This window comes from Idiotropiscis lumnitzeri, chromosome 13 (assembly GCF_059441095.1).
Source record: "Idiotropiscis lumnitzeri isolate Australia: NSW breed Sydney's pygmy pipehorse chromosome 13, RoL_Ilum_1.0, whole genome shotgun sequence".
Classification (NCBI taxonomy): Eukaryota; Metazoa; Chordata; class Actinopteri; order Syngnathiformes; family Syngnathidae; genus Idiotropiscis; species Idiotropiscis lumnitzeri.
The window spans coordinates 18,640,497-18,662,139 of NC_142403.1; the positions used below are offsets into that span (position 1 = coordinate 18,640,497).

The 21,643-nt window shown below is 43.5% G+C and overlaps 2 protein-coding genes across 4 annotated transcripts; both read left to right on the forward strand.

Moving 5' to 3' along the window:
- The first annotated feature begins 310 nt into the window (after window positions 1-310).
- ttc14 (tetratricopeptide repeat domain 14) lies at window positions 311-6,331 on the forward strand. Its single transcript, XM_088313983.1, has 12 exons — window positions 311-1,139; window positions 1,257-1,384; window positions 1,776-1,975; window positions 2,138-2,222; window positions 2,385-2,514; window positions 2,594-2,749; window positions 2,875-2,946; window positions 3,029-3,148; window positions 3,644-3,766; window positions 4,141-4,258; window positions 4,850-4,959; window positions 5,066-6,331. The coding sequence occupies exons 1-12, from the start codon at window positions 1,006-1,008 to the stop codon at window positions 5,934-5,936; spliced, it is 2,247 nt and encodes a 748-aa protein (XP_088170109.1). The 5' UTR covers window positions 311-1,005; the 3' UTR covers window positions 5,937-6,331.
- Window positions 6,332-11,981: 5,650 nt separating this feature from the next.
- On the forward strand, window positions 11,982-21,076 carry LOC148324900 (heat shock 70 kDa protein 1-like). Of its 3 annotated transcripts, XM_088313989.1 has the most exons (4): window positions 11,982-12,223; window positions 12,414-12,551; window positions 17,875-17,959; window positions 19,075-20,323. In XM_088313989.1, the coding sequence occupies exon 4, from the start codon at window positions 19,101-19,103 to the stop codon at window positions 20,181-20,183; it is 1,083 nt and encodes a 360-aa protein (XP_088170115.1). In that variant the 5' UTR covers window positions 11,982-12,223; window positions 12,414-12,551; window positions 17,875-17,959; window positions 19,075-19,100; the 3' UTR covers window positions 20,184-20,323. The 3 variants fall into 3 exon arrangements, with proteins under 3 accessions (XP_088170115.1, XP_088170113.1, XP_088170114.1); XM_088313987.1 differs by lacking the exons at window positions 11,982-12,223; window positions 12,414-12,551 and adding an exon at window positions 16,419-16,491 and having other exon boundaries at window positions 19,075-21,076; XM_088313988.1 differs by lacking the exons at window positions 11,982-12,223; window positions 12,414-12,551; window positions 17,875-17,959 and adding an exon at window positions 16,454-16,491 and having other exon boundaries at window positions 19,075-21,076.
- Window positions 21,077-21,643: the final 567 nt, after the last annotated feature.

Here is a 21,643-nt window from a genome sequence, read left to right on the forward strand (position 1 = left end):
TTTTCGTCGGCTATTTCCCAGTTGGTGTTGGTGTCAGGTGGCTTGTAATAAGCAGACAATACATTGACTTACTTATTCAACAAAGAACAAATTCACATTAAGCTTGTCAAGCAGGTTTTGAGCATCCGCATGCTTCCACTCAGCTCCTTCTCAACTTTTTAGTCGGAAGTTGATCAACTTCTCCAGGCATGAATTTTATTTATTGCTACTGCTCAACTCTACTAACTAAAGCCGAGGTTGATTTTAGTCCAGCCCACAAATCGGCCCTCGCAAACCATCACGCAGGTTTGTGGTGTTTGTAATATATTTTTCGCTTCTTTGTTGTCTGTTTATGAACACGTGATAATAATGTAGTTGTTTACTTTTTAAACGACCTCAGTACAAGGAATGGGTATCTTGATAATTGTTACAGGCATGGCCTGAGACCGCTATGTGGGGTATGACGTGTGCTGGTGTGGCGGGAGAAAACCCGGAAAAGAATGATGACTGCAAGCGATTTAGTTTATTTTATTATATATTATTTTGTTTTATTTTATTTTTTTAATTTATTTATTTATTTGTCATAGACCCCTTTGGCGCGGCGAACTCAGGTTCCTAGTGATATATTGTTTGACAGGACTATTTATAGTGTAACACATTGTGCGCATGCTCAGTCGCATGTTTGCTTGTGGCTGGCTTGACGTTCGAGCACTCATGGTAACAGTGTGGTGCAAAAAATTAAAAACAATATACAATCCTTTCATTCGGGGTGAGCTATTGTTCTGTAAGAAACGTTTATTTTTTTCTTTTTTACCGATATAGCAAACAGCCTGTCGCTCGGTTTCGTTTGCTTGCAACTTTGCGCTGCTCGTCGTCGTGCTACTTTGATGTTTTGCTCATTCCAAATCAGCTCGATCGTTAGCTTCATTCAATGCTCTTCCACTTTCCCGTTCGTTTGGCACCGATTGTTACCACGTTTGTTTATTTTTCCGAGCAAAAATAATGTAGGCCATTCTTGTGCGCAAAATGGACCGAGACTTGTTGAGGCAGTGTCTGACGTATCACGGCCAGTCCTTGTTCAACACATTAAAATGTGAGCAGACTGAGAACCCCGATTTTCAGGCTGTGGTGGCTGACCTGTGCAAGGCTCCATATGAGGGGTAAGCGATCCATTTCCATCTCCGAACCTTCCAACGACGCGAAAACAAAGCTCATGTTGGCATCCTCAGCTCTGCAACAACTCTTCATTGATTTCGTATATTTGTGCACCTTGACAGAAATGCTGAAGAGCCGAGCAGCCCCCTTGTGGAGCAGTTCATTGCTCGGAAGGCTGACATTCTTTTCAGTCCATCTTGGAAGACTGCAACTCCGAAAGAACAACAACTTGGGCAGGAGGAAGCTGAAGGTTGTCCACGCTTTCTTTGCACTTTGTCCAAATGGGTTATTGTGAAATGATTTGGCTATTAGTGGTGATTGATGAGGTTATTTCCATCCATTCCTACATTTAGACCTCTTTTTGAAATTCAGTTTCAAATATATATTTTTTGATTTGTTGGACTCTGCTAATATCCTCAGCATCCTTTTGCTTTAGTTGTCTACAACTGGCATTTCATTAATTGCCAGCCAGGTAATTAGATTTAATTTATTTTAAATATGAGCCGAGCTTAGCCTGAGTGACAGTTGGATGTCATCGTTAGCTCAGACAAAAACTTAGCTAAACACTCGTGTGAATTATTAATTGTGCCCGTGTGAATTTGGACAAGTGCATCCTAATTTTCTTTTGCTGTTCTTTCCAGAGGCTTTTGCTGTCATGCCACCCCTGGAGGTCTTCATGGAAGTGCCTCTTGCGGAAAGGAGGGCCATGCTTTACAGGGATTTAGAACAAGGAGACATCGTGGTGGGGAGGATCAACAATGTTCGAGAATATGGCTTCTTTCTCACGCTGATTTGCATGGCGGGAGGGCTGAACAGAGACATCGAAGACCTGGAGTTGTCAGTAAGCTAGCCGTCTCGGTGTTCTGGACAGAAATTTGTTGGCTTTTTCCGCTTGTGCTGTTCCTCGCAGCGTTACAATGTCACGTGACTCGTTAGGGTGAAAGGAGTGTCATCACTGTCAAGTCTGAATCGCTGACAAATATGTATTCCTTTTTCATCCCAGGCTCTTTGTCACGTTAAAGAAATTCCTTCCGCCGGCAGCCATGATGATCCTTTGTCCTACTACCAGATTGGCGACTTGATCAGAGGTGATGATATCGTCATTCTATTGATTTTTAACGGCAACTTTTGAAATGAAGGCTGGACGGTGCGTTAATGTTTCATTTGCAATGTTTTCAAAGAGTCATCCACTTGTTTTGAATTCCTCAAGTTGTTGTGACATCAACAGCAATTTTGGGGGGGTTTTGTAGCTGGAGTGAAAGACATCGACCGCTACCAGGAAAAAATAACCGTCACCCTTCTGCCAGCCTCCATTTCTACCCGACCAGACTGCGTCCAACTTGGCGTCATCACCAAGGAGGAGCTCCCGGTGCAGTACGAGTAAGAACACCAAATAACAATTGGAAATAAATGCAACTTAGACAAATAAAATTCGTTCATCATGCCGCCCTTGTCTCAGTCGGAGCGTTTGTGCGGCCAACGACTCCTGCGAGACGTACGAGCGTATCCTGCTGGGTTGCCACGGTTACCACAACCCCTGCGTGGTGGACTACCTGCTGGCAAACGTTGGCGTCAGTGACGTCCATCCTCCGTCCATGATGAGAGGCCTGCAAAGGTTAAACGTGTCGCCCGTGCATACGAACGAGATCGTTTTGCGAGACGCGGGCTTGCTTGCGGCACCAAAATATCACCGCTGTGATGGTCAGAACAATGATGTTGTCGTGTCTCACTCCTCGACAGTAAACTGTTTGCGAAAGAAGATTTTGCATCCGTCATCCGGAAGCAGCAGTCTGCATCCTGGGCCTTGAAATGGTAAAAGTTTTGTCTTTTTTGTTTTTGTCTTTCTTACAAGCCACAAATGAAACTTTCTTTTTTTTTTTTGTGTGTGTTTCAGCGTTAAGGCAGGCGTGGGCCACTTTAAGCAGGGTCGTCATGTGGAAGCCATGAATGAGTACAACAAAGCTTTGGACATCGACACCAATAATGTGGAAGCCTTAGTCGCACGGGGCGCTCTGTGAGTTCTTCAGAATTTGTAGCTCAAAAATGCACGTTTTGGTTTTTTTTTTAAATTATTTTATTGATTTATTTTTCTATTTTATTTATTTATTTTATTTTATTTTTTATTTTTTTATTTTATTTTATTTTATTTTTTTAGCCCCAACGTTAGCTACAGCGGGCTTTACAAAGATAATGTTCCGTTTTGATTGACATTTGTCGCATGTTAATTCCTGCGATGGTTTGTTGATTTTGTGTATTATTGCACTGCTTTTTTTTAATTGAGCACTTTTTGGTTCCATCACTCAAGCTATCCAAAGGGGCGAAATACTAAAAAGTCCTCTTGATGCACTGTATTTGGATTCTCTGTACACCGTTTGGGTATTTCTTATTTAGTGGACGTAAACATTTTTCGGACAGGATTTTCGTTTTTTTTTTTTTCTGCATGAATTTGCAAAGTCGATGCAACGCAAATGATTTTGACTTTTGTTTATTGTTTGGGTTGCATTCTCAGGTATGCTAATAAAGGCGTGATCCTGAAGGCGATATCCGACTTTGAACTGGCCCTGGAGACTTGTCCAGATCACCGCAATGCCAAGAAGTATCTCTGCCAAACTCTGGTTGAGAGGGGAAAACAGTAAGTTTTGCATTTCGGGCTGCAAAATGAAATAATCAACTCAAGTTTGCGGACCTCGAACACACTCACATCTCAGCCGCTTATTTCATGGTCCAGTTCCTCCTCGTCGTTGAGTGAGCGCAGATAAAAGCTACTCCATATGTGCGGTCTGGACCGCATCAGTGAGGACTTTTTACATAGCGTTGCTTTCTTAAGATGTTGTCTGCGTCTAATTAGTGCATCTCAGCAGTCACATGATTGCTAACTTTCATCTGGACTTGTGACTCTTGTTGCTAACTCACCTTGGGGGGAAAAAAATCCAAATGGAATTCTAATTGTTCAACTCCTAAAAGGACGACGTGCACACAGTCACGTGAATTGTTTCTCCTGCGTAGGCTTGAGGAACAAGAGAAGCTGGTCACAGCAGAAGGAGTGTACAGGCGAGCGCTTTCTCTGGATGACGCAAACTCGGAGGCTCAGGAGGCCTTGAAAAAAATCACGGAGACCATACAGGTGGGTGGGCCTCAACGCACGAGGACGTTCGGACGGGCGCCGCGCATGCTCGCTTGATCAAAAAGTCAGTTGGTCATTTTTTTTTTTTTTGTGTCCGTGCGTTTTGTAATACTGATGAGATTTTTTTTTTTTTTGCGTGTGTGTGTGTGTGCATCTGTTTGCGACCCCGGGACTTGACCTTCGGACTGACACGGCCTTTGTCACCCGGGGGGGACTTGACTCTGGAAAATGACCACACCTCCTCCTCTCCAAACCTTTCCATCCCTCGTCCACGATCGGCAAATGGTAACACGGTCACCTTTCTGTCTCTGCTCAAACCTCTCGGGCTGCACCTTGTGACAATCTGCCTCCACCGATTTCTTGGATGTCGCCACTTTTCTTCGACGGTAAACGCACAACTGTCGCCCGTGCAAACTATTTCCATTTCATTTGCGTCGCGCTGTATTTGACTATTTCTACATAACTGGATTATTAAATGGTGGAATTGCGTCTGCGGGATGTTTGTTTTGCGCGATGGGTCGTGGTGATTTTACATTTCCGTATGGATCACCGTTGTCGTGCCTTGAATTGTCTCGCCTGGCAACCGTGAAGAATTCAATTCGCCTGCGGGAGGAAGCACTGGCGAAGGAAGGGGAGGAGAAAGCCAAAAGCGGTCAAAGCAGCGCTGAGAAATTGCGTAAGATCTTAAAAGAGGAGAAGAGGTGAGTTTTTGTTCAAAAGGGGATGCTGGCGACACTGCGACGGACGAAACGTGCGCCGTAAGTATTTGACTCCGTCGAAAGTCCTCAGCGTCTTTCTTTTGGCTAGGATGAAACGCAAGCGAAAGAGGTCGACCTCTTCCTCGTCATCGTCGACCTCCTCCTCCGGGAACTCCTCCGCCTCCTCGTCTTCTCGCCGGAGATCCAAAAAGAAGAAAAAGAAAAAGCGCAAGTCGGCGCGAGAAAGCAAGCGCCATCGCGGCGGCAAGAGGAAGCGCGACGAGGGTAAGCGCGCGCGAAGGAGGAAGGAGAAGGAGGACGAGGAGTCGGAGTGGTACCCGGCGCCTCCCGATACCTCCGCCACCTTCCTCAACCAGAACGCTTGGGAGGCTTTCGGCGCCGTCGATGACGAGGAGGCCCGGACGAGCGGCAAGCTCAAAGACGGCGACGGCTCCCGGATTTGTTTGTATTCTTCGTCTGCGTCGTCTGACGATGACGGCCGTGAGTGGACGTCACGCAAAGAAAGCAGAAAAGAACGGAGGAGCGCCAGCTCAGAGAGAAAAGATGGCGGAACGAAGAGCAAGGAGAGTCGTCAGAGGAGCAAGGAAAGAGGGAAGGAGGCCAAAAGGAGGGTCAGCGCGCCCGAAAGAAGCAGCTTGGATGAGAGGAAGCGCAAAGTTTCCTGCTCGTCGTCCGAGTCGGCGTATTCCAGGAAGTCGTGTCCGGGGAAAGATTTTTCCAGACGCAATTCCTTCCGAGCCGATGAAGATCAGACGCCGAACGAGCGCGACTTGGGTCACGGGAACGACAAACCGAGTTGGAGCCAATCCGATGCGGCTCACGTCCAAGCGGAGCAGGAGGAAGAGATCTCGTTGCCCGAAGGAAGGTCCAAAAAAGACCTTCCGCCTAACCTGTTGCACATCTTTAGCCAGATTGCCAAGTTTCAGAAAGAGAAAGGCATTGAACCCAAAAAGTGTTGAACGAAGCCTGAAAAAATCATTCCACCTTTTTTTTTTTTCAGCTTAGGTTCAAGTGGGAAAGTGCAGCCTTTACTTTCCTTTTTATTTTTTTTTCTTTAAATTTTTTTTTCTTAATGCCCGTCAACGAAACCAAACCTGAATGTTTGCAGTCGCTATACCTTTCGACATGAACGTTGCCTTCAAGTTTTGCGACTTCGCAACGGTGCCAACAACACACTTTGGAACTTTTGCACACCTTCCAATTTGTAGATGTCGAAAAAGTCCCCCGCAATTTAGAGGCGCTGTCGACGTTTGCTTTGTCCGCAGATGTTTATCACATCCATTTTCTTGTTGTTTTTCTCTCACACAGCAAATTATTCAAACAAATTGAATAAAGTCTCCCATGAATAATGTGACACTTTTGTGTTTTTACTGAAGTAAACTTTTTTTTCTGAAGTATAATGCATATTAAAAGCTGCACCAAACGATTCTGACGGCATGAAAATGACTATTCCGTGATTTAACTCTTAGTAAGTCACTGTGTCCCATCACTGGTGACTTATTTTTTAAAACAGATCCCTGAGCTTTCCTTGTCCTTGGGGCTAACGAGTACCCGCTGGCACCATTTGAGTTTTTATTTATTTTTATTTTTATTTTTTTTGGGGGGGGTTGGGTGAAATGGAACAATGCACATTAACCAGAGCAAAAAATGCATCTGGGTTTGCGGTCTATTTTTCTTCCCTCGTCCAACTTGCCGTTAGGAAAAAGTTGGAGGCAATTAAACGTTTGTTCACTGAATTCTGTAAGCAACCAACCGTTCCCCCGCTTCGACGACCCTTGAAATCTGCTCGGATGAATGCAGCTCCTGTCCATTTTTTGTCTACACTTTCACTTTTCCGTGATTTTGAAGATAAATCCTGCAAAAAAAAAAAAAACAACTTTTTGCTGGCTGCTTTCTATTCAAACTTGAAAGTTGCCGTGACGTTGCGTGTCTCTGTGCGGATTATGCAAAAGACACACCTGTGTGAGTTTTTTTTTTGTTATGAAAAATAAAAAAAAAACCTGCACAATGCATCCATCCCTCATGAAACACCGCGAAAAGCTCGGCCATGTTGAACTGAATTTTGGAGCGATGGTGCAACGCTGGTGAAAACTTGAGTCATGGTCGAACTTTGACGATGTTTCTTGTGACTTGCGAGAGCTCTGAAATTCCACTTGAGGTTTGAAGACGTGTCCTCCCTTCTGGCTCAGCATGTGTGGCGGAATTCTTTTCAAGCACAATATTGATCCTGGTCACGCATGGAAGCGAGACTGTTTGAAGTCCAATTGGGAAGCAAATGTTTTCCTCAGCGGACAATTTCAGCGATCGGTTATCAAGTGGTTTCATTGTGAGAAACGAGGACCGATTTTCAGCTCAGGCGTGTCACCGCTTTTCAATGAGTTGTAATTTAGGATGGACTGTTTTGCACTTTTCAGACCACTTAGTCAAGATTTTCGTGCTCAACCGCAATTTACATGACGGGAATGAGTAAAACTCCACGTGCGCGCTCATGTGTGACGAGCAGCGAAGACGTTTGAAGAAATGTTGATATTGTTCCTTTTCTTAAAGGCCTGTCCATTTCGGATATATATTTTTTTAAACATGATCTCGTTTGAGTAACCCCAAATAGGCTTTCTTGGCTTACTGGTTGCCTTAAGCCACTTGGTGTCACATATTTGATTCAATAATCAAATGTGTGTGTGTGTGTGTGTGGCCATGCGGTGCATCACTCTTCGTCAAAGTAGCTTACTTCAGGCTTAGCTGGCTAACCCTCCATCATTACCGTGCGGGCCCATCATCACAAATGCACCAGAGGGCTTGTGTGTTGCACCGCAGATTAACCACCAAGTCTGGGGCAAGTGGGCAATTCAACGAAATATTTAATTTTTTTCAGCGAGTCCCTTGTTATCTCTCAACTTAAATATATAAAAAAAAACTCAGCCATTTTTTTTGAAGCAATGAACTTGCTTGTGTTGTTGCGCTTGGTCGCATTGTTGCCGTAATTGTCAATAATGGCTATTTTTTATTTATTTTTACTGGTGCGCATTTCTTCTGTTGTCCACTGGAGGGCAGTGCAACATTATGCGAGAGCTCCGTCAGTAACTTTTGTGAGGTGGGATCGCATTACTTCCACACAGGCATGTAGCATGCTTTCCTTTCCTTTGTAAAATTATATAAAATATATTTACGATGTATATTTTAATTGTGTACAATAATAATGGCAATCTTGTGTTTAGTTTATGACGATGGTGGACTTTTTCGTTTTCTCTTCCACTGTCATCTCGATCATCTAATTGAGAGAAAAACAAGAAAGAAGCTGTGTACTGTCTTGCTACCCCATTGCTGTCATTTACTGCACACCTCCGACTTGGTTTCCCCTCCAGGTTCCAATCCTGACCCTGCACTGCAGCAATAACCTGCGAGTGTCAAAGTGGTCGAGGAAGAAAAAGAAGAGAAGGCCAGAGGGAGGCGAGCTATTGTGACTGCTGGAGGATGGAGTCAAAAGAATGAGAGAGGCTTTTGTCCTTGAAGGTGAGGGTCTCTCGCCGCTCGTTCGTGAGGTCAGCAACGGCGGCAGCTGTCCTGCTTGACCGACTCTGATGAAGCTGCAGATTTTAGCCTTCGCGAATCCTCCTCGGCTCCCAACCGGACGCCTTTTCATCAAGAGGTATTCCTCCTGGTCGACTTCTTTCTTCCGAGTCCAGGCAATCAGACTGTTGAACACGCGCAGGGAGATGAGACATTTTAAATTAGTGTTAGCGCAGCGTTCTAGTGAGCGAAGGGCAAAATGACATTTTTCATTTCCTCCAATGAATGGTACTCCATTGAATTCTGCGAGCGTGACAAGACGAGGAAGTGAGTAATGGAATAGGATCACACGTGCTGTCAATGTGTCGGGCCATAATGAGGAATTTAAAGGTCCTCTGCTGCCATTCATTGGTTCCGCCCGTTGCTGTCACTTGCCGCTTGTCTTCAAGCTGCCAGATTGCTGAAAAGTCTCTCTCACTTCTTCAGAACAAACTCAACAGTCACTCTCAAGTTGACTCGAGAAGTTGGGATTGACTGCTCAACCAAATCATCGTGGCAATGTCAAAGAGTCCATCAAGGACTCCCGAAAGTTGCGCGAGTCCTCGTTTATTCCCGCTTTGCGATATTTGCGAAGGCTGCTGACGCATTTACTGGGCTGAAGTTCCCCGACACAAATGACTCGAAATGAAAAACGACAAAATGAGATTTGCTGTTTGTGTTTAGTTTTCTTTCGAGATGCCGACACAATTTTAGTGACTCGAAGATTGCCGATTTGTGCTTGAGGAAGCCAAATTGAATTCCGGTTGAGTTAGCGAACACGTCTTGCAAGTTTTGTGTCGTTAAACAGAGTGCTTCCCTTTATTGTCCAATTAATGAAGTTGAAGAAGAGCTGATCGTTGTTAACCAGACTTGACAGAAAATCCAGAGTCCAGGATTTTGGACCTGAACTAAACTGCGTTAAAAGTGCTAACATCACTGAGAGGAGCTTTTTTTTTTTTTTTTCCTCTCAATGCACTGAGAGGAGCTTTTTTTTTTTTTTCCCTCTCAATGAAGAAGAATCAAAGCAAGGAATACAAAATGTGACTTCATGAATTATTTAGACTCAATAAATGTTTATTTTCCGGACTATAAGTCATTTCCTTTTCCCTCAATTTTGAACCATGCGGCTAATATAACTGTGCTGCTTTTCTGTGCATTTTTCTTTCACCACTAGGGGTGCTCTAGAGTTCAGAAAATACACAGAATAAATCTTGATTTTTTTTTGTTGTTCTGTTTACAACAGTACAAAATCATTTTATAGAATACATAGAAAACACGGTTTATATCCTGGTGCGGCTTGTATATCGTCGCCCCCCCCCCCCCCAAAAAAAAAGAGTTGTTTTCTCTTTACAATATCACAATTTATTCTTTGCGTTTTAATTCAGACCATTAAAAATTCGCTCTTGACTTTTATTTGCCCGCTATTTTTTTTTTTTTTATTCCTTCAGCCAACTTCAGTTGTTGAGTTTTAATTAGAGCTGACTTCTAGTTTGGATGTCGTCATCAGATTTCATTGGGGAATAAATCTAAATTTTTTTGGGGGCCCGACAGAATTTGTTTAGTTTCTGAATAGAGTTGACGACATCGTACTGGATGTCACCTTTTCAAAAATCTTTTTTACACCTGACCTTTGTTCTCCGTCTTTCTTATCTAAGCAGATGCAAATTCAGGTCACCACTTATGAACGACCCCCCCCCCCCTAGACCCCCTTCGCCTTCATTCAGCATTTTCATTTTTCCATCCTCAGCGTCTCTTAACACACGCGTTGCGTACTCCAAAGATGTTTCTTTTCCCGCGACAAAATTCCACGCAAAACAAGTGTACACTCTCTCTCTCACTCGCTCTTTCAAAAATCAAAGTGTGGCGCACACACAAGCATTGTCCCATTCGTATTAGCAAGTAAATAGACACTCATAGGGATGTTCCCCAAAAGCTTGCAAATTCCATTACTCTATTAAAGTCTCCCAAAAAAAAAAAAGATTTGGGTTAATTTAGTAAACACGAGGTCATAGCTGCCACAAAAGCTGAGCGGGAGTGCGTGCATGTGTGTGTGTGTGTGTGTATGAGAAAGAAACGCTGACTGTGTGCAGAGGCAGCAGCAGTCTTAAAGCCAGCCACTTTCCTTCCAGAGATAGCGCTTCTTTCTCATTTGCTCGGGCCCCGATTTTAATAATAGCTGTGCATAAGTAATTTCTAAAAGGCCACGCCGGCACACCGGCGGCGGGGGCGGTGGGGGAGGGGGAGGGTTAGGAGGGGGGGGTGAATTAAACTCATTTTATCTGTGAGCAGGTGGATTTCTATTTATCATTAACATGCATAGAATTTGCACAATGTTATTTCTTGCTGCTGCTACTGATGGAACGTCATCCAAATAATGTCGGAGGAGGGCCGGCCCTTTTTTTTTTTTTTCGTTTGCTTATGCAGGATAGATAAAAGTAGCAGGCCCCCTTTTTGCTTTGCAATTTTTTTTTTTTTTGCAAATGAAAACTAATTCTGGGAAGCTTCTTATTACGGTGCCGCCTCATTTGGTTTGCATTAAAAGGGGAACAGGGGCGACGTGAGGATTTGTGCGCGATTGCCGGGAGATGCTCATACATTTGCTCTCATATGATTCATAACGGCCTTCCTTCCACTTACTGGGGCCTCATCCTCGTTGAAATGGTATTAAATATCTGGATTCATTAATGGCCAAATAGTACAACTGGAATATATTTCGTCCCGCGTATTTAGATTGCTTGAAAAAATAATGGAATGTAGAATGTGAAACACGTCATATGTCGCGATTGTCGACGTGGCTGCGTTTTGTTTTTATGTATCAAACTTTTAATACTTGAATTTAAAAAGGTTTGCAAGTGCAAATTTGTCTCCCAAACACTCAAAATTTCTGTGCAGATGATTTTGATATGAAAATAATCCGCCGGCTGATGTTGCATCTTCAGAGAGTCTGTGATGACGGCCTCTTCCACCGACACTTCCAATGCCATCACTTCAAACTTTTCTGTGCTTGCCGTGCTGCCAAATTGGGCGTGGCTAAATTCAGTCGGCGTTTGCTCATTGGCTTTGGTTTAATTTTTATCAGATCAGAACTTCTTGTTCAATCTTCACATCGTTGTCAATTGCTGCTTGTCATTTTTCTGGAAAATTTGCTTTTAATTGACTTTTTTCAGTTTTATTATAATATTATTATTATTATTTTTAGTTTTAGTTTTTTCTTTTTTTAATAAATGTTAACTTCGCTTCAAAGAAATGACAAACAGCTTTTTGTTCACCTTTTTCACAAGTAGTTTTCCATCCCGATTTCAGAACCATCCCAAAGCAACTGAGAAAAAAACCAAAAAACAAACATCAGTCACGTTGAACTGAAAAGCACATTAGAGGCTTGAGTCAAACCCAACGACATTTTGTCAACATAGTCCATTCTTCTCACTTGTTCTTACCTTTGCGTACAGACCCACGTCCTGTTGTGGTACAACATCACCCGTCACACTTTCCAAAGCAGGATCACGGGCGGGATTAGACGCACCGTGACCAATCTTTCACGCCGGTGTTTACGTTGAAAGTCAGATGATGTGTGTCTTTCTCTCAAACACGCCAAACATCGGCATGGCGGCTCATGGCGGCTGACAGGCAGCCAAGCAGGCAGGCAGTCGGCCATTGTTTTCTAATGTGGTTCACTCTGCCAGCGCTGATCCTTGCTAAGGTACTTACCACGCCATTGTTGTCTAAGTATGCTATTTTCTGGCTGGGCACCTCCACTATAGAATAGGCTGCCTTTTTTTTTTTTTTTTTTTTTATTCTCTACCCCCCCCCCCCACCCCCTCAAAAGCGAGGTTTGTTACAGTGAGTGTCATGCTAATCCTGCTGTGTGATATGTATATGTGTCAACACAGAAAAAGCGAGAGGCGAGTCTGAGCTCCAGCAATAAACGCTTGGCCAATGGCAACGAGTCCCGTTCAACCCCGGCTGGCCTACCACGTGACTATTTGTCAAAATAAAACAAGCCCTGCGATAATCACGACCATTTGAAGGTATGTTTTTGCTCTGTAACTGATGAGGACGATGACGTCGTTGATTATTTAGGAATAAAACGAGTTTGGTGTCTTCAAATCAAATGTGGGGCGCCGGCTCCTCGTTAGTCTTGACGCCGTGATTTTGGTCAAACTGCACAAATGGTTGATGGGAACTGAAACTGTTGCGTGAAGCCTAAGGAACAAACAAAACACACACAAAAGTCACGTATTAGGCAACATATTTTTAGCAAAGGGCCGTGTTCTGGAATTGACGTTCCACAGTATTCCCGTTTTACTGGACTCGTGGGGCCATCGGAAACATTCGCTAATTGCTCTTCAATTGTTAAATCTTGCATTTAATTTGCCTTTTATCGTCAATTTATCATCAATTAATTTCCAAATGTCAAATTTCAACAGCTCTACAAAGATGAATGGACTTTTTATTTCCTATACTGGATAGAAATCCATGTTCTTTATTTTTAGTGAACTGATGAATGAAATCAATGCAATTTTAAGAAATGCAAAATTTTGATCACCAAAGTTAAAGCATAATTAAAAATATATGTGACTATCTTTCTAGACATTTGTGGGAAATGCATGCAATTGAAATGTCAGTATTTTTCTAAAGAATTCATTTTGTGTCTCACATTGCCTAAAACTTCTTCGACAGTAGCTTTGCGTAAGATCTTTTATTTTCCAATGGCTGCGTGCATATTGCTTTTGCCCGTCCCCGAAGGTGGAATAGCAAATCTTTCGGAGCATTATTAAGCCGAATATAGAAACATATTTGAACCCTGGTCCCCCGCTAAGTAGATTATAAACATTTATTATAGCATGTCATCATAATATCGTGCACACGGCAAAACTTGTGGGCCAGTTTGTCCTCCTTTTTGCAACGGAAGATCATCGTTAATTCAGCAGCGGTATGGTAATGTGGACGTCGCTATCGGTCTCAGCATCACACATACTAACAAGCTTAGGATAAGCCCAGCCCGGAATGGTATGAGGTTTGAGTTTCTGGAACCAGTGCGCTCTCTGCAGCCAAATCTCACTTCAGCAGAAACTGGTCGGGTGATTCCGCTGCTTAAGAAAATTAGTGCTAGTGCATGTATATTTTTTGCAAGGACAGGAGGTTTGTACCTTGCGAGGGAAAATGTGCTGTACGTAAAAAAAAATATATATATTTTCGGGAAAGCAAAAATCGTCTTGAGGAGGCTAATCAGCTGGCAGCTCTGAAAAGCTTGTAATGTGTATTAGAAGATTTACGACGAGCGCCGAGTTAAAGCCTTACAACATTGTTGACTCATTTCAAGATGGCAACATCTCAACTTGGTGCACTGTTAACAAATGCACACATGTTAAGATGGTGTACTCGGCACTTCTCCTCTCTCTGTAAATCGCAATGGATCTGCCATAAGCGTGTTATGCCCCGAGGCTCATCAGCACCGTTTTGATCCCGGGCTGGCCTGCCACTGGGAGACAACATGCCAAATCCTGTTTGTGTGACTTGGCTGCTCTCAGCTGGAAAACTAATCTTACCAGACGCAAAACTGCAAAGGTGTCCGTCTGAGAACAGAGGAGGCTGCGCTTTCGTTTGCGTTACACAGCTCCATAAACTTAATTTACTTTCACCTGTGTTCATTTTCAAAACAATATATATATATATATATATATATATATAGAGAGAGAGAGAGAGTGAGAGAGAGCGAGAGAGAGCGAGAGAGAGCGAGAGAGAGCGAGAGAGAGCGAGAGAGAGAGAGAGCGAGAGAGAGAGAGAGAGAGAGAGAGAGAGAGAGAGAGAGAGAGAGAGAGAGAGAGAGAGAGAGAGAGAGAGAGAGAGAGAGAGAGAGAGAGAGAGAGAGAGAGAGAGAGAGAGAGAGAGAGAGAGAGAGAGAGAGAGAGAGAGAGAGAGAGAGAGATGTTGTGATGAGTGATTGTCATTTTCTGATGTTAAACAATTTTTACGCTTAAGGCTAAATTAGCCTGTCCTAAAATCTGTGATATCAAAATACTCCGCAGACATGTTTTTATAGCATTGAAGTCGGATTTACTGAAGATGGACATCGACTAAAACTTTGCTTTTTTTTTTTGTACTCCCTGAAAATAACTTTTGTCTTTCTTCATGTCCATTTGTCTCGTCTTCCTCTCAAAACGCTCATTTGGAACATCAGAGATTTGGCACTTGTCGCGGGTCCCGTAGAAAAATTAATTAATACGTACTCCAAGTGCTATCGAAATTATACGTTTGGAGCGGGTGCAGATAGAGAGACGGGCACGTGAGAGAGATGTGAGGACGTTCTGCTCTCATTAAGGGAGCGAGCAGAGTGGAATTAGTCGGAATATAATGACAGGCCACACTATCTCATGTAAAAACAGCCCTGTTTTCCCTCTCTCATTCATCGGCACTAGTAATTAGTTTTGGCCCTAAAACTGTCACCCTTTACTCTCGCAAAGGCACATGTGATTTGAGGTGCAATTTAATCTTGCTTTAATGAAGAACTAATGGACGCATTGCAAATTACTACCCCCCCCCCAACCCTGCGTGTGATTGAAAAGAGGCTTGCGACGGGGGTGGGGGGGTGAAAAAGAAATCCATTTCCTGCTTTTGAAAAGATCAAGAGTATCTTTGATAATGGTGAGAGCGTCACCGGCAGCTTCATTGCATTGAGCCAAAAAGCTCTTTTCGCCAAAGCACAATTCATTGGAAAGACGGCCACAATTAGTGACAAAGCAGACGAAAAAGCGCTTCAGGGCCCGGCCGGGCAAGCAGAAAAGCCTCTCGGTGCTGCCGGCACCTTGTTAGGTGTCGGACATGAACAATGAGGCCTTGATCAATTACCCCGTGGAAAAATAAAAAAACGGAACACTAATTTTCAATTACACTTATAATGCATTCCCAATTGGAGAGTTGTGTGAGGGAGAACAAACAGAGGCGTCGCGTCTGATATGTGAGTTGAATTAGCAGCAAATGACATGATGTTGATTCGAGTACCGTACGGGTGATTTTGCTCCACACAAAGAAAGACGAAATTCATATTGATGCCTGATGATGTTTGGCCGTTATTCAATTTGGAATTTTTCGTCACATTTGGATCCTTGGTCCTCGCTTGGATCGCCAGTCTGCCGGAGCCGAACCCGGCTGAATCTAATTGGACCCCTTTTTACAAAAGGAGAACATTTTTAATGTGCAAATGAAGAAGATTGTGATGAATGTGAGCATTCTTGCTAGTTGCCTTAAAAAAAAAATCATTACAATACTAATTACTTGATTTTTAATTTCAATTTCCAGTTACTGTATTACTTACATTCATTGATAGCGACAACCCCGATTCGCATATAATTAACTTCCACTTTTGCCAATACTTAATTGGAAGTGCAATTTTAACACCGACATTAAAAAATAAATATATATATATATATATAAATACAAATATATAAATATATATATATATATATATATATTTATATATATATATTTTTTTTTAATAAAAAAATAAAGACAACCATTTTTTTTTAACTTAAATACTTGTTCTAGATTTAGTCTGTATGGATTTCACTTAACATATAAAGAGCTACTTGTTCTTATAAATATTTGTTTATACATGTGAACATTTAACATTGTTTACAAAAATAATCATTTATTTTGAGGACCTCATAGGAGTCTTTCTCTTTAAGCTTTTTTTTTTTTTTTGGATATACTGTTATATTTTTGAAGCTAGATAACACTTTGTCAACAGCACAAAGTGTGCAACATACTTTATTTTCTTTAGCTGTCACAAATTCCAAGTGGCGCCTGTTTCCTGCTCGAAAATGCAAACGTGGCCCAAACGTGACATGTCGCATACGTGACGTCACACGTCCAGACGCCAACGCAAAATTTGAACTTCCAGATTCTTGCACTTCAAGCTGTAAACACCGTAGGAGGCAGCTAGCGGCACAACCAACTTGATCGTAAATCGTTCAACATTATTTTCCTGACAAAACAAATGCGGCGTTAGTCATTACTGTAAAAAAAAAAAAAGTTTGTATCAGAGTAACGCGTTACTGATGATGTTGTCGAATCTACGGAACCTTAAAGCCAAAATGTTAGTCCTTGAAATGGCTGAACCGGGATGTGAGAAGTGCGGCGTTCCAGACATGTGGAACATGTGTATCCGCGCGCGTGTGTGTGCGCGCGCGCGTGTGTGTGTATTTGACTTCAGCGAGAGCAATGCAGCAAGCCTAATGGGAGTGAGCTTAACTTCACATAGCCTCGCCACAGATCTGATTACTGGGACCAGTAATTTTCTCTCCTCAATAAGGAAGAAATTGGATAGGATGAATGAAATTTGGCTGTCATATTGCAATGATGGTGCAGCAGGGAGATTATGTGTTTCACATAATCGTTCATCATTTCTCAACCAGTGTTCAGGCTTAGCATAATGGAATTTGTAAACTGCTTTAAATCTCAACGTGGGGACCGACTATCAGGCAGACTGCGAGGGTTTGGCGTAATGTCTTCAGACCAAGTCGAATATTTTCAACCCGGGAATGACACACATACACAAACATGCTTCATTCAAAGCCACTTGGCTCTTCAAAGTGGAAAAAAAAATGATCAAATGAGGATAACGGATGGATGGAGGCTTATATGTGTTTCAACATACCATGTTTGGAATTTATGAATAAATAAAAATGAACTGCTGGTTAATTGCGGATATGGATGATCTGATGATGACGTGTATGATGATCTGTAATTATTTGAATTTAAATTTTGACGGTCTGCAAAAGGAAGTTGAAACCGCCGTTGAAAACCCACACAAGCTCTACGCAGTAAATAATTAAACCAAGAATGTTACTTGAGCCCCTGAAATAACACTTTGTTGTTCAAACACGATTGTTTTTGCCTCCACATATTTTTCAATGCATATTTTGACATTTTCCAATTAAAATTAAAAACAAACATGGTGATGCTGCATTTAGCTGTTATGCTGCACGCAAGTGGAAAATAAGATGCCAATATAATTAAAGTCATTCCCGGGTGTCAATGCTTTAAAATCCAGGTTAAAAACTTCACATACCAACGATTACAATCTTTCAAATATTTTAAATTATTTTTCTTTTTGGAATTTTTAGAAACCTACTTTTATTTCCTGACTTTTAAAGTATTCTGTTCATGTGTTTAAATGGTGTTCAATGTACGTTCTTTTCATGATTTTGCTGTTGTTTCTAAATGCTTTTTAGGTGCTGTGTCTTTTCCTTTTATGAACTGGGGTGCCTCTCCTGTATGAAATTTACTACCAACTTAAAGCTGCCTTAACTTGTATAATATATATATATATATATATATATATATATATAGTGTTACAGATAATGGATGGATATTAGTTGAGTGTCTCGGGGATGGCAAATGCTGATGAACATCCATCAAGAGGATTCCCCAGGAGGTAAAACATTTGTCCACTAGGTGTCACAGTGGTTATTTGGGACTGATTTACTTGCGAGCACAAGGCTGACTTCGTGGCTGATTAGAACGCTGCAGGATGGCCGAGTGGTCTAAGGCGCCGCGTTCAGGACCCAGTCTCCCCAGGAGGCCTGGGTTCGAATCTCGAATTTCCCCATTGTGGGACTAATAAGGGCATTATTATTATTATAAAGAAATGCTGCCACTTGAATATTTAAAAAAAAAAATCCGTATCTATAGTTAGAGGCGTCCAGTAACACTGCAACGTCTCACCTTGACAAAATCTAATGTTATCTGGGAGAGAACACATCACGTCTTGACACGAGACCACCAAAATATTAATTCTGTAGAAGGGAATGAGTGAAGGATTCAGAACATAGACTATTCATTTAATAGATCATAATTAAATCTTTCGTTTGTTTTAGTGCTAAGTACAAACACAGTCACTGTTTTGTAAGTGAATGTCAAATTACATGAAATGTCTGCCACCACATTTAAACACACACTTTTTTCCTATAATTATCTCGTTGAATGAATGACGTCATCACGTCAAAATAAAGTCGCACCAGACTTGTCTCGCTTCATCTCCACGATTCCAGAGTGTTCTTTAAAAAGTTTTCGTCAGTGTTTGCTAATGTGCTCCGGCGTGCCTTCACAATAAGAGAAAAGTCTATTCGTCTACGTCTCTTTCGTCCGAAGTCCACTTCCGATTTCTTTTATTTTGAAAGCAGCTAAAGGAATTGGCACTTGTCGGTGACGCAAATGACAGAGAAACATCTGGAAGTGTCCAGAATGTGAAATCGGCGAGTATAAAAGCAGCTGAGCGACAGATCCAGATCCAGATCTACTAGATCCAGAGAACTCACCAAGCTCTTTAAAATGTAAGTCGATGCGTTTATCTGTAAAATACACACTTTACTCGCACTTTCAATGCTTTTAGAAAAACTTTGCCATATACATTTTGACTACATCATATGAAATATCATGTTTAGATCTTTACAAAGTTGTGATGTTTAACATGTGTTGTGATTTTAAAATGTCAACTTAAATTTTTCTTCATCATAAATGTAATGTGCTGCTGTAATATTGTTCTTACAGACCAACAGTTTTAACAGTCAACAAAAATGGTGTCAGCGAAAGGCGTCGCCATCGGCATCGATCTGGGCACCACGTACTCCTGCGTGGGTGTTTTCCAGCACGGCAAAGTGGAGATCATCGCCAACGACCAGGGCAACAGAACCACGCCCAGCTACGTGGCGTTCACCGACACCGAGAGGCTCATCGGTGACGCTGCCAAGAACCAGGTGGCGTTGAACCCGAGCAACACGGTGTTTGACGCGAAGCGACTGATCGGAAGGAGGTTCGACGATCCGGCGGTGCAAGCGGACAGGAAGCACTGGCCCTTCAAGGTGGTCGCCGACGGAGACAAGACGAAAATCCAAGTCGAGCACAAAGGGGAGGACAAATGTTTCTACCCCGAGGAGATTTCCTCCATGGTGCTGGTTAAAATGAAGGAGACGGCCGAAGCGTACCTGGGTCAGCAGGTGTCCAGCGCCGTGGTCACGGTCCCCGCCTACTTTAACGACTCCCAACGGCAGGCCACCAAAGATGCGGGTGTCATTGCGGGATTGAACATTCTCCGAATCATTAACGAGCCCACGGCGGCCGCCATCGCCTACGGTTTGGACAAAGGCCAGTCGGGAGAACGCAATATCCTCATCTTCGACCTGGGCGGAGGCACCTTCGACGTGTCCGTCCTGACCATCGAGGGCGGCATCTTCGAGGTCAAAGCCACGGCGGGGGATACGCATCTGGGCGGAGAGGACTTTGACAACCGCATGGTGGAGCACTTTGTAGCCGAGTTCAAGAGGAAGCACAAGAAGGACATCAGTCAGATTTCGAGGGCCTTGAGGAGGCTGCGCACGGCCTGCGAGAGGGCCAAGAGGACGCTGTCCTCCAGCTCCCAGGCCAACGTCGAGATCGACTCCCTCTTTGAGGGCGTCGACTTCTACACGTCCGTCACCAGGGCTCGCTTTGAGGAGCTCTGCGCCGACCTGTTCAGGGGAACTCTGGAGCCGGTGGAGAAAGCCCTGAGGGACGCCAAGATGGACAAGAGCCAGATCACGACGTGGTTCTCGTCGGCGGCTCCACGCGGATCCCCAAAATCCAGAAGCTCCTGCAGGACTTTTTCAACGGCAAAGAGCTGAATAAGAGCATCAACCCTGACGAGGCCGTGGCCTACGGTGCTGCGGTCCAGGCCGCCATCCTCACGGGGGACACCTCGGCCAACATCCAGGACCTGTTGCTGCTGGACGTGGCGCCTCTGTCGCTGGGCATCGAGACCGCCGGAGGAGTCATGACGCCGCTCATCAAACGCAACGCCACCATTCCCACCAAGCAGACGCAAATCTTCAGCACCTACTCGGACAACCAGCCCGGCGTCCTCATCCAGGTCTTGGAGGGCGAGCGAGCCATGACCAAGGACAACAACCTCCTCGGAAAGTTTGAGTTGAGCGCAATCCCGCCGGCCCCGCGAGGCGTGCCGCAGATTGAGGTCACCTTCGACGTGGACGCCAACGGCATCTTGAACGTGTCGGCGGTGGACAAAAGCACTGGCAAGGAGAACAAAATCACCATCACCAACGACAAAGGCCGTCTGAGCAAAGAGGACATCGAGAAGATGGTGGACGACGCCCAAAAGTACAAAGTTGAGGACAAGCTGCAGCGGGACAAGATCGCCGCCAAGAACGCTCTGGAGTCGTACGCCTTCAACGTGAAGAGCAGCGTCCAGGACGAGAAACTGGCGACCAAGTTGAGCGAGGAGGACAAGAAGACGCTGATGGACAAGTGTGACCAGACCCTCTGCTGGCTGGACAACAACCAGCTGGCCGACACCGACGAGTTGCAGCACAAGCGGAAGGAGCTGGAACGAGTGTGTCAGCCAATCATCAGCAAGCTGTATCAGGGGGCGGGGCCTGCGGGAGGCTGCAGGGCGCAGGCCAGGCCTGATACCAAGGTGCCCACCATTGAAGAGGTGGACTGAGGACCTTTGACGCATCTTGGACTCCAAGAAAATTTTTTAAACTGTCATTATTTTAGACATTGGTACTCTTTCAACTTTGTCATGTACTATTTTTTTGAATGAATAAATTCTATAAAACTCTATCGAAACTTTGGCATGTGTGTGTGTGCTCGCCGGCGTGTCTCCATTCAATTCAAGCAGTGGAAGAGCGAATGCTGCTGCTCCACTTGTCTTGGTGCATCTACCAATGTTGGCATACAGAGGAGTTTGTGGGTTCGATTTTCTGATCAGCACATTCTAGTCAAGAGCCAGATGAGGAGGACACACCCACTGAGATCATCCAAAACTGAGACAGAGAACAAAAAATCAACCCATACAAACTAGCAGCCTTACTATGGCATCAGTCGACATCAAATATGATTCAACGTCCGTTTAATTATTAATTAGAGAACTAAAGACACACCTCTCTACACTAACTTGTTTTATTTTGTCACAAGTTGCTGTAGTGCGCTCTGGCAAACGTCAACTTTTGCTTGATATGATTAGAGTTGACAAATCTGACTTTTCATTTTTCTTGACTCAGATCGATTAATTTCAACGTCATTAAATAAGAGTTATTTCTTTTTTTATTTTATTTTGTTGACA

Coding starts and splice junctions, on each gene's coding strand:
- LOC148324900 (XM_088313989.1), top strand. CDS start 19,101: ATGGTGTCAGCGAAAGGCGTCGCCATCGGCATCGATCTGGGCACCACG.
- ttc14 (XM_088313983.1), top strand. CDS start 1,006: ATGGACCGAGACTTGTTGAGGCAGTGTCTGACGTATCACGGCCAGTCC. Junction 3,149..3,643: donor TTAGTCGCACGGGGCGCTCT/GTGAGTTCTTCA, acceptor TTGCATTCTCAG/GTATGCTAATAAAGGCGTGA. Junction 3,767..4,140: donor CTGGTTGAGAGGGGAAAACA/GTAAGTTTTGCA, acceptor TCTCCTGCGTAG/GCTTGAGGAACAAGAGAAGC.